This window comes from Crocuta crocuta, unplaced genomic scaffold (assembly GCF_008692635.1).
Source record: "Crocuta crocuta isolate KB4526 unplaced genomic scaffold, BGI_CrCroc_1.0 scaffold30, whole genome shotgun sequence".
In the NCBI taxonomy this organism is placed as follows: domain Eukaryota; kingdom Metazoa; phylum Chordata; class Mammalia; order Carnivora; family Hyaenidae; genus Crocuta; species Crocuta crocuta.
In genome coordinates this window covers 2,499,423-2,511,323 of record NW_027528345.1, presented here as the reverse complement: position 1 = coordinate 2,511,323, position 11,901 = coordinate 2,499,423, and the positions used below count along the sequence as shown (strand labels likewise).

General features: G+C 35.7%; 1 protein-coding gene and 1 pseudogene across 1 annotated transcript in view; both read right to left on the bottom strand.

The window, feature by feature from the left end:
* Window positions 1–685: 685 nt before the first annotated feature.
* Window positions 686–11,901, bottom strand: part of LOC144222947 (contactin-1-like) — an 80,493-nt gene continuing 69,277 nt past the window's right edge. Inside the window, exon 9 of the mRNA XM_077753657.1 lies at window positions 686–2,994. Within this exon, the coding sequence (XP_077609783.1) occupies window positions 2,918–2,994 (77 nt within the window). The 3' untranslated portion in view covers window positions 686–2,917. The remainder of the gene's footprint in view (window positions 2,995–11,901) is intronic.
* On the bottom strand, window positions 7,732–7,874 carry LOC144222991 (U2 spliceosomal RNA; annotated as a pseudogene).

Sequence of the window (11,901 nt, the reverse complement as noted above, 5' to 3'; positions counted from 1 at the left end):
CTTGCATTGATTTGAGTGATATTCATTTAAACCCCCCAAATTAAAGTTATTTACCAGATGATCTTATCTCAATGTAATGATGCCTGTGTGTGTTAACATGTACATGCAAGTTTGTGTGTGTGTGTGTGTGTTTACATCTGTGTGTATACTTTTTGTAGAACCTTTCAAACAATTAACTGTTACTTATCAAGTAATATTTATTACATGCTATTGAACTTGCAATGAAAACCTCCTGGGGGTACCTGAGTGGCTCTGTCGGTTAAATATCCAACTCTTGATTTCAGCTCAGCTCAGGCCATGATCTCACAGTTCATGGGTTCGAGCCCTGCATCAGAGTCCACACTAACAGCACAGTGCCTGTTTGAGATTCTCTTTCTCCCTTTCTCTTTCTGCTCCTCCCATGCACACTTTCTCTCAAAGTAAATAAATAAACTTAAGAAAGAAAACCTTCTAAAAATGAATTGAACTTTAGGTAAATTGAAAGGACAGTTGTTATTTTTTTTGGGTAACAGTAAGACATTTATTTCTTTATAATCTGTTTTCATTCATAAAAAGGACAAAGCACAGTCCTATACTACTCCATTGAAAAAAATGATAAAAAATAACTAAAAAAATCAATTCAATATTTATCAGTATCAAATAAAACTACTATCACCTTTCCTGAAATACAAAGAAACAACAGATATGTCTATATCTATATAAAGTTTAATTAAGAATCTTGCGTCTTAAGCAGATGATACATTAGTTAGTTTGACAACAGTTTAAAACTGATGGTCCCAGTCAAATTTATACAATTATATGAGGAAATGAAAAGCTTGAGTTATCAATGTATGAGAGATTTTAATCTACCTTATCTCTGTCACAAATTTAAAATGAAACAACCTCCAAAGTCTGTTTTCTTCTTACCTTTCAGAACCATATCATGCAAAATCTAACCAGTTTTGCTTTTTATTGCAATACATTAGAAAATAAAAGGCGAGCATGCATTTGGCAAAAGATTTTGTTGTTGTCGATTATATAAAAATGCCCAACATGGGTCACATTGCAAAAGGAAAACCCCAAAGTGTAACAATGAAAACACAAACATTTGTACAGAAGGCTTACACAGTATTCATTTCTCTAAAGTATGAAGAGATTTTGTTTCTTTTTCAAATAATTATGTATTTTATGAAATCTGGTAATGATTTTAAGACTGTTGACATACTTCTACTGGGAAATCATCCATTTCACTTATTATTAAAAAGTTTCATTTTATAACAAAGAGTTGAATGTAAACGAATGAAATATTTATTGATATTTTCATAATGAAAGCTCTAAACATTTACACATCGATATATAGTACAAAAATTATACAAATTAAAGGAAAGGGGGTAAAGTAGTAATAGTTCTATTTTGCTTCCTGTAAATATTTTTTGTATGAACCTATAAGGTATCCTTTCTAAAAAGATAAACTCTGTCTCTAATTAGCTAGCAAGGTTGTGCTAATAAAATAGGATTATACCTCCTGAATCCTCAGACATTGCACTATTTCATGAGCCAGCTAATCCTTTATTATTCCATTTCTTTCACATACACACTCAAACACATTTCTTTGCACATCATGGAGAATGAAGAAATGTGCATCTTCCTTTTTACAACTTATGAAAACCTAAAGCACCAACATTTGGGAGACACCATTGGACAGACACATTATCTGTCTCCTCCTGGCCTTCCAGATTGCATACTTTCAGAGTATCATTAGCAACATACTGATTTGGTATCTTTAGCCAGTTTTCACTATTGCATTGAAGTGGGAAATGAGTTTAAGAGTAAATTAAAAAAAAATAAGGTATATTGTAGATTTTCCAACCTATAGGTGATTTCTTGATACCTTCAATAAAGAAAGGTTTTACTTAGAAATGGAGCACAAAAACAAAGATACTAGAATATTATTAGATCACACCTATACTCACTTAACTGTCATTTATTTCTAGCTGTGTAAAGACTGTCACATCTCAATTAAAAAATGGAAGCACTCTACTTTTCAAAATTCATTATTCCATGTCTGAATAAATATAGCAATATGATGATACTCTAGAGAAGAGCTATGATTTCTGAGGTTTGAAACTGATGACCAGAAAAGCATAAAATAACTTCAGAAAATAATATAAAAGTAAAGAAAAATCTTCATATGGTATGTTAACTTTACCACTAAAAAGCTAACGTAAAAGTGTTACCGTTCTAAAAATCAAGCATTTAGAAAATTACTTACTTTCAAAATAAGAATACTGATAAAAAGTTCTAGAATTTGGTTTTCAGTATTCAGAATCTTTCAACTCATTCAGTAAAATGAGTTGGTCATGGAATTTATGTCAAAAGGTTTCTGTTATACTCTATTTTTTTTTTCAAGAAAACTCAAAATGTCATGAATGATTGGGGCCATTCAAAAATATGCGGACCCGAAACAGAGAATAATACAAGAGACTGTTTTACTCTTACATTTACCACATACGATCAACATTTCAACCTCTATTATATTTCACAACTTGTTATTAAATTTAAAGCACCTGTGTATGGTGATTTTACTTTTCACTCTACAGCCTATAGTATTGAATTGAACACTGTAACTTGTCCCATTGGATTAAATCATGCAACTGTCACAGAATCAGGTTAAGTGGTTTATAAGGCATATTGGAACGAGTTAAAAATCATTTTATATCCATTTAAAAGTTTATTCTTTTGGATGAAGGGGTTCCTGAATGCCTCAGTCATAATGTGTGTTGTAAATCATAATGTGTGTTGGAAAGTTTGTTAAAGTATCATTTATTTGGCTTAAGGTGGAGCCACAGAAATTGGAAGGAATTGTATTCATCATGGGGATGAAGGTGTCCTCTGTGTCTTCTAAGCTGGGCGGGGAACAGCAGCTGTCACACCATACTCAGAATTCCAAGTAGACAAGGATGCCAAGGACAGGCAGCAGTAAGCCAAGAAGACTTGGTGATAGGGTGGACACACCTGTGAAGTAAACCAGAAAGTGCATATTATTTCATTGAGAATGACTCTGCTTCTCCTTTACCCTGCTTTGGGGAAGGCCATATTATGCAGGCTTGAAAAACAAATGGTTCCTTTAAAAAAACTTCTCGTTCTTAAGTTATATAAAAAAACACAGTTGATCAAGAATTTGTGTGTGAGAGCATGTGACTCTCTACAACATGTTCCTATAAAGCATTTATAATAAGATCACAAATGCTTAGGTTTTCCCTACAATCCAGCTGTCCCAAATTCCTATCAGAAGGTGGTAAGTGAAGAAACATATGTAAATAAGCAAACAAACACATGAAAAAAATTGTAAGCTGTTAAAAAAAATAAGATAAACAGATGTACTAAAATACTAATAATGTTACCTGGTATAAAAACATCATGGATATACAGGATAGATTTTGCATAATTTCATTTCCCAATGGTTTTAAGGCCTTTAAATGCTCCTACACAAATGATTTGAGGAATAGATTTTTGATAATAGTAAATAACCTATTCAAATTTTTATCTAAGGAAAAATTGCTCTGAGATATTATGTTACTAATTAAAAATAAAAACAATGTAGTATACTCTGGACTTAAATTACAGCTTGGGGGGTCTAACCATTAAATCTAGAAGGGTTCCTCCTGTGGTCAGGTTTATGCGTACAGGTCTTCCTGAACATTGGAATTCTTGAGAAAAGGCTAAAAGATGGGACCAAGAAGCCACACTCTTCCCTTCCACTCTCCACGTCTATTAGGCACTATCTTCAATGAACACACTGCTGGAATGAATGCTGAGCTAAAAACTACAGTCAATAGCTCATAAATATAATAGATTTGTACAAGTTATAGAAGTTATTTTGAAACCTTTAAACATTATTATCTACCATATTAACAATGGCCCCAAACAGCCCTTTCTTTGGAATATTCCTCTTCTATTAGGAAGAGTCAGGGCATTTATCTCAACTCTCTGATCATTAAAAGCACATTCACATTCCCCACAGGATGGAAGATGATTGTGTCTATCTGCATGCATGTTTTCCACTAGCGCCTATTAGTAGCATTGAGTACTGCATGGAAAATGTAAGAAGTATTATTAGACACAGATTAAAAAAAATAAACAGGATGGTTAGGATCAAAAGTGTGGGCAAACAAGAAGGGCAATATAAGTAGCTGCTTGTAGCCCATTAATGCCAATGCTGCATAACATTATCAATAGCAATGATAACACTAATAGCGAACTAGGAACAGTACTACTTTTTGTTCTACGGCCGTGAGACAGACACTACGCTGGGTGTTTGTATACATTATGACATTAACACAACAGCCTGTGATGGTAGGTCTTACCATCCTGCTTTTATAGATTAGGTTACTCAGAGTCAGGTAAGATGACTTGCTCAAGGCCAACTGCCAGTAGATGACAGAGCCAGGATTCCATCTCAGATTGACCAGGTCCCAAAGGCCATATTCTATCTTTCTGACACTTTCTACAGATAGCTTTGCAAAAGGACCAGTTCTAGAAATGCTAGGGACACGACCCTCCACACTTCAAAAGGCACAGAAGGAAAATTATGTGAGACATATGAGAAAGCATAGCACCTAAGTTGTTTCAAAGAGTCTGTGTATTCATGTAGTATTTCTTTCCTTCTATTTTTCTACATAGATATTTTTAAATATGCCACAATCCACATGTTATTTTATTCTGATAAGGTGACCAACAGTAAACCTCAGTGACACAGAAAAACATGAGTTTTCAATGTTTGACCTAAGTTAAATGAACTGTTCTGAAGACTTCTGTCTGAGAATGAGTGCAGGATCTCTCTGCACTGCTCCGTCCTTTGACCACAAATTGCATTGGTGACGGGTCCACGTTCATGTACTTGCCTAAATGTGTGGGTTGGCTCATACAAACTGTGGCTGCAGAAGAAGTTTAGTCAGTTGTGGATGCCATTTTGAAGTTTTGGTGTTAGTATGAAAACCAAACACAATTTCATAATTTGTGGCTTCAACATCAGGATATTTGATTTATTTTAAATCAACTCTTCATGTTTATGTGTGTTGTATTTAATTTCGCTAATGGCTCAAGCTTATGTAATTGTGGTCTTCATCTGCAGTTCTCTCCCACATTCCAAGCACAAATTAGAGACCCGACTGAATTACTATTTAAAGGGCATGTTAAATGTGGGATACCCATATTCTTGAAGAGTTTTCAATATATATTGGTTTTATATCTAACAAAATGGATATCAAAATAATGCTATCAAGCATAATGTCAGTAATTATATGGTAAGTAATAAACATATACTTTGCTTTCATATATATACTGCATGTCAAACATGAACAAATCATCAATCCTGAGAATCATTTTTCCCTATCAGAAGAAAAGCAAAACCAATTTAGAGTATTGTGTCTTTTCCACTGGATTTTCTTGATATATTTTTTTAAATCTAACTTGCCCTGATTTATTATTTCTTTCAGGAAGGATTCCTGCTGGAGGGAGATATATATTAAGAAGGGAAATTCTAATTAAAAGTTAAGCAATGCTTAACAATCTTTGTAAGTTTTATGATATGCAGAGAACCATTCTAGTCAGTTTTAATACAAATCTAGTTTATTTATTTATTTATTTATTTTAAGAGAGTGAGAACAGGGGAGGGGCAGAGAGAGGGAGAGAGAGAAACCTTAGCAGGCTCCACACTGTCAATCCAGAGTCTGATGGGGGACTTGAACTCACGAACTGTAAGATCATGACCTGAGCCAAAACCAAGAGTCGGATGCTTGACTGACTGAGCCACCCAGGCATCCACAGATCTCTTTTCTGATGCTTAAATTTGGACACCATTATCCAATACAAATTGCCACTGTTTAGCTTTTGTGCATGATGCCATGCCACTTTTGTGGTGTCACTTCTGTTCACAACTATTAATATTTCTGGACTGTAAACAACTTCAGGACAAGCAATAAACCCAAACTGTGTCTTCAGCTGTGTTGACTAACACTAAGTGCAGCGTATAGCGAGTATGTGACTGTAATGTTATAATATAAATAATTCTTCCAGCTAGAAGTCCTGAATCTTTTCTGATTAAGGGTAGAAGTTGGGAGAGAAAGCAAAAGGGTAGAAAGATGGGGCTTAAGGAAGAAGACAAAGAACACCACTGTGATCTTTAGTGGAACCCTTGGTATTCCCTTACATTTTATATTCTTTCTATTGCATGATCTCTCTAACTTTTAGGGATCTGGGGCAAGGAAAGGGGTTATCTATTCCCGTTAATGCTTTTCCTCAGGAAATCACATTCCCCCCCCCATCAGAGAGAAGATATTTAAAAAATCAAAAAGACATTTATTGTGGCACCTGGATGGCTCAGTCAGTAGAGCATGTGACTCTTGGTCTTGGGGTGGGGAGTTTAACCCCACATTGTGGGTACAGATTACTTAAAAATAAAATCATTAGAAAAAATCCCCATCTATCTATTTTACTGCTTGGTCAAGGAATCTTCCAATTTGTCTTGTTGGAATATTACTTTGGATACTTTTAGCTTTATAATTGATCCAGGATTTAGGGAAGAATGTTTTTAGATAAGATGCTTGATTCCCCACTGCCTAGAGGCATGCTTAATATACATTCAGTGTATTAGGTACATTTCAGTGGGTGTTTGGCGTTGAAATTTGTTGAGAGAACAGAACTCTTGTTGGGATAGCAGCAAGCTTAGAGAAGTGAAAGAGCAGAAGTCTGTCTGGGACTGAGAGTGAAAATCAGCTCCAATGGTAAAAGAATAAAGCTACATGTCTTTATTCAGATTAGTATGAAGTCACAGATAATGCCAACTGTAAGCTTAACTGGAGATATTTCCAAGGTCAAGCCACAGCTATGAAATTCCATGACTCCTTCATCGAGTGGCCAGTGTTGTGTTACCAATGATACCCCAGGTCTGCTTTACATCCTGTCTATTACTGGCAATGCTCAATTGCTCAACTGCCATCTGCCCATGATGGCCCCCAACCCTAGTTAATCTCTGCTTCTCCTATCCTCACTTGGGAAACAGCAGATCCAGAACTGATTGCTACCTCCCTTACATCCTGCTCTGAATTCTTCAACAGGAACTCAAACCTTACATAAGAAGCTTCTCCATCTCACTTGAGTGGTGTTCCACAACTGTTCTGATTTCTTTCTTTGCTGCATCCAGTCTGGCTACATGTCAGACTACAGACTTGTGCTTGGTCATCAGCTGTTTAGGTTTTCACAGAACGAGGAGGCAAACATGAGGACCATTAAGGAGGTCACTATCCTGGTAGGAGCTCTAAGGGTGTACTGGCAATAGAAGAATGTGGCAGATAAGAGTATCTTCTGCTTTCTTTGCCTGGGGTGAGGCAAAGAAAGCAAAGTCCAAATCCTGCCTCTGCCTTTTTTAAGCTATGTAATCTTTAGTGTGTGGCTTAATCTTTTTATGCCTTAGTTCCTTCAGCTATAAAATGAGGATAATAATATGTCTCATGGCTTTATTGTGAGAATTGAGAAGATGTCAATTAATGGTTCTTATATACATTTTAGCAGCAATCTTTAGATTGCAAGCAATCTTTAGAAGCAATCACACATGGAAGTCCATGACCAAACTAAAAGGAAAAGGGATCCTTTATTCAAAGATGTGCCTGGAGCAGGAGACTACAGATCTTCGCTTCCCCAGTGGCCATGCTGGTACCTGTACTCCCCAAGCTGGTCACTCCACACGACATGTGCAGATCTGCTTACCACAGTTTGAAAACAGTCGCCTTACGTAAAGCACTTCAGAAAATGCATGGCTAATAGAAAATTCCTACAAATTGTAGTAATTCATACTACATTTACACTTGATCTTAGCCAAAAGGCCGAGAAGCGATGTTTTTCATACTGCATTTGATGCTGTTTATTTTCTTTTTTAAAACGTTTATTTATTTTGAGAGAGAGAGAAAGTGAGAGTGCATGTGTGTGCACAAACAAGGGAGGGGCAGACAGAGATGGGGACAGAGGATCCAAAGCAACCTCCATGCTGACAGCAGAGAGCCTAATGCAGGGCTCGAACTCATGAACTGTGAGAGCATGACTGAACCAAAGTTGGACACTTGTTTATTTCTTGCTATAGATTTCCTGCACTATATTTTTTGAAAAATAGATGGGTGAAAAGCAAAGAAAATTTTTTAAAAAGGCAGGTGTCCCCTGCATACAACGTACATTTGAGACATACATGTCTACTTACTGTTCCCTAATCACACACATGTCCTTTTAGAGCACAAATATTCCTTGAATATCCTTCCACCTATCAAGAGGGGACATATTGATCTTTACTATAATGGTCTAGCTCAAGTGTTCTCTCTTCTGTGGCATCATAGTTGGGATCTTTGGTTTCCGGTAACAGGAACCCAACTAAAGAGCCAATGTTATACTGCTTTGGGACACCTGGAGCCAGAGACTTCAACCTCTGTGTCTTCCATGTCTCTGAATTTCATGTCTTCTTCCTTTGCATATTGCCTCAGATTCTCAGACACACTTCTCCTCAAGACAGACAAGGGCTCTGAGCTCGCCATCATATAGTGTCAGGAACAAAATGACATCTTTTTACCTGAACCCTAGTGAGAAAATTGTCAAGGGAAGATTCTGATTTGCAGAGTCTGGATCAAACAGCCACTCCCAGACCAACTACTGTGGCTGAATGAGTGAATTTCTATAATAGAACTAGCTTGGAACAGCTTCCCACCCCTTTACTAATCACTGTGGCCAAAGAGACAAGGTGACTTAAGAAAATATCAATGTTCATTCTGATCTCAGGAAGCAGTACTTTCCCCAGTGAAAGAGCTATGAGGATCAAAAAGCAAAATAAGAGTTCTGAGAGAGAATGAGAGTACACTTCAACTAAAAAATACAAATGTCCACTGAGTCACTGAAAGTAACATAGAATAATCCTTATCTCCTAAATCTGTTGACTATGGTATGCTTTTGTCAAGGAACATGTCACAAGAATAATATTCTGCCCATAACTTTGGAAAATGTGTTTTGTGGCTCACCTCCCTAACTTGCCTTTCTCAACTTTTACATATTTTTCCAATTGCTTGAGGCAAATCAAGATAAGAAAAGCAAGTGATCTATTTAGCTACTTAAGATTTAAGGACTAATTATTTCTGTAAACTAGTCACAGTAATGGAGTAATTTTTTATGGGTAAACATTGAAAGTCACTCAGGATGGGTGCAGCATTAGACACTGTAAGCCTGGAGGCTACTTTTTTTGGGGGGGGAGTGGAGTACACAAATATGTATGGTTATATTTACCCTAAGATCTGGAATTTCAGCAGCAGTGATAATTACATAAAGAATGAGCTAAGAAATTTAATAAACTACTATGGCTGGGTCTACATAAGATCAGCATTTCTGACATTACTTATTTGTATAGGAAGACCTAGAAAGAGTTTGTCATTTTACAAATTCAATCAATCATAAGGCTTTAGTCTGGTTAAGAAGTGGTGAAGGGTTTTATTTTTGGTTAGCCTAACCCACTGGGAATTCTCCATCTATCTTTTACTAATTATATACCCTTCAGCAAACTATTTATCTGTTTCTCACTGGATTGTTGTATTAAGTTGGAAATGATACTTATTTTCTTAAATTTTGTGGCGAGTGAAAACAAAGATTAAAGGAGGATGAGCTCTTTCTGACTTTGAGGTACTTTGAGATGGGTGTGTTTTCTTACAAAGACAATTAAATAAAAAATTAGGTGATCCAATTTTCTTGCAGGGCTTAACACCTGAGCAATGTTTGCCATTAAGGCAAAACCAAATTACTTTACAATTTTATTTAAAATTTTTCCTTGACCATTGAGATTTTATGAATGTTTTGGATTTGGTGGAGTCATTTCTGGAATTTCCATACTATCTTCGTCTCTTCTTTGCACACTTTCTCTTGCATGATTCTCCTGCCTTACCAGCCGCAGCTTCCCACCCCATTCTTCATCCCATCTAAATGATATCAATAATGAGGGTTTATAATAGAGCTGACATATAAAACTGAAAAACTTATAAAGTAGGAAAGTTTTACTTGCCTGGAAACTGGCACAAAATTTGTAATAAAACGCCTACAATTCAGTGAGGTTAATATTAAAATTTCCTTTAGGCCATATACCAAAATTATTTTTATAAATTGCCTACTGCTTATTAAAAATTAAAGGAGGTGACTTTTTAGAAAGGTAGTTGGATTTGCTTCAAATAGGACTCTAGGGGGAAATGCTGAGACACGTTTCAATTTTAAATCAATTATTATAAGCATTAACTACATGCCCTTGACAAAATGAAGTAATGGATATTTACCCAGTTGGTTTTAAAAGTTTCTTAAAAAAAAAAAAAAGCAAAAGAGAAACCAGAAAATAAAATGAATTTGCTCTTTGAATTACAGCAGATTTTTTCCAAAAATTTTCATCATTTTTCCCTTTAAATATGAAGTCTGTGTATATCAGCTTACTCATTTTGCTTCTGAAAATTTTGTCTCTGTCTGTCTCTTTAAGATAAGAAAATACTAAGCTATGTGGGGAAGGAAAAAGACAGCCTAAGGTCTACTTCCAGTTCTTTCAATAGCTAGTTGTATAACTTCAGGCAAAATAATATTTGGACTCAAGATGTGGCTCTGAGGCTGGTGTGATGTTTGGCTATTTTACTTGTCAAGGATGTGGATTTTCCTTCTGGAAAATGATAGGGTTCAATGTTATAAGTCCTAAGGCTCCTACTATGGCCAGGAGTCTATGATTCTAAATAAGTCATAATGTATTTAAGAATATCAAGCATTGAGCCATCAAATTTGCAAACATATTTGTTATATTTCCCTTCATTTATAATAATCAAATTTGATATTAGTTTATAAATACACATTAAAAGTTTGATCATGTAAGTGATAGTGGCTTTGATGAGTTTTTTTCAAATTCCTGAAACCCACTAATCTTTTTTTGGCAAGGGTACATAGTTTGCTGGCAGCTTATCTTGGCAATTGTATTCTTTCCTTACTGTTGACTCTGGCCCTTTCCATGTCAGAACGCTAGATTGCCAGGATGCATTTCCTCTTTGAGAAAGAAATGAGTGTTTCCAATATAGCGATGACAAATATTTGCTGGAAATGTAAAAGTAACTTCCAACTGCCTATTGGCCAATGAGGAATATGCTCAAATAACCTACTTTGATATAAGTTTTGGGCAAGATAATACTGTAACTATGAGGACCTTTTAGATTAGTTTACCTACTCCTTTAGAAATGCAATGTGGCGGTGCCTGGGTGGCTCAGTCAGTTAAGCAACAGACTTCGGCTCAGATAATGATCCCACGATCTTTGAGTTCGAGACCCACATCGGGCTCTGTGCTGACAGCTCAGAGCCTGGAGACTGTCCTTGGATTCTGTGTCTCCCTCTCTCTCTGATCCTCCCCTGCTCTCTCTCTCTCAAAAATAAATAAAACATTAAAAATTTTAAAAAAAGAAAGAAAGAAATGCAAGGTGATGTTTTCACCAGAGCACAAAACTCCACATTAGAAAGAATTATATTTGAATATATTTGCCTTCAGTGTCCTATGTATTTGAATATATTTGGCTTCACCAAGGTACTTACGTCTTCAGAACCTCAATTTCTTTATCTGTAAAATGGGGAATATAATACATTGCATAGTATTTGTGATAACTAAATGAAAAATAACTGATAAAAATGTATGGTAAAAGTGGTCTGATAATTATAAATTTGAAATATGAAATATAATCTGTGTATTAAAACAATTCTTAGTTCACAAATTTTTAATAAGAATACACTGAGCCTGGGGTGAGACAGAAGAGACCCAGACCTCAGTATTTGGGTCTCATTCTACCAATGTGCAACATGTATATAATGGATTTCAGGAGTTTATTTTTT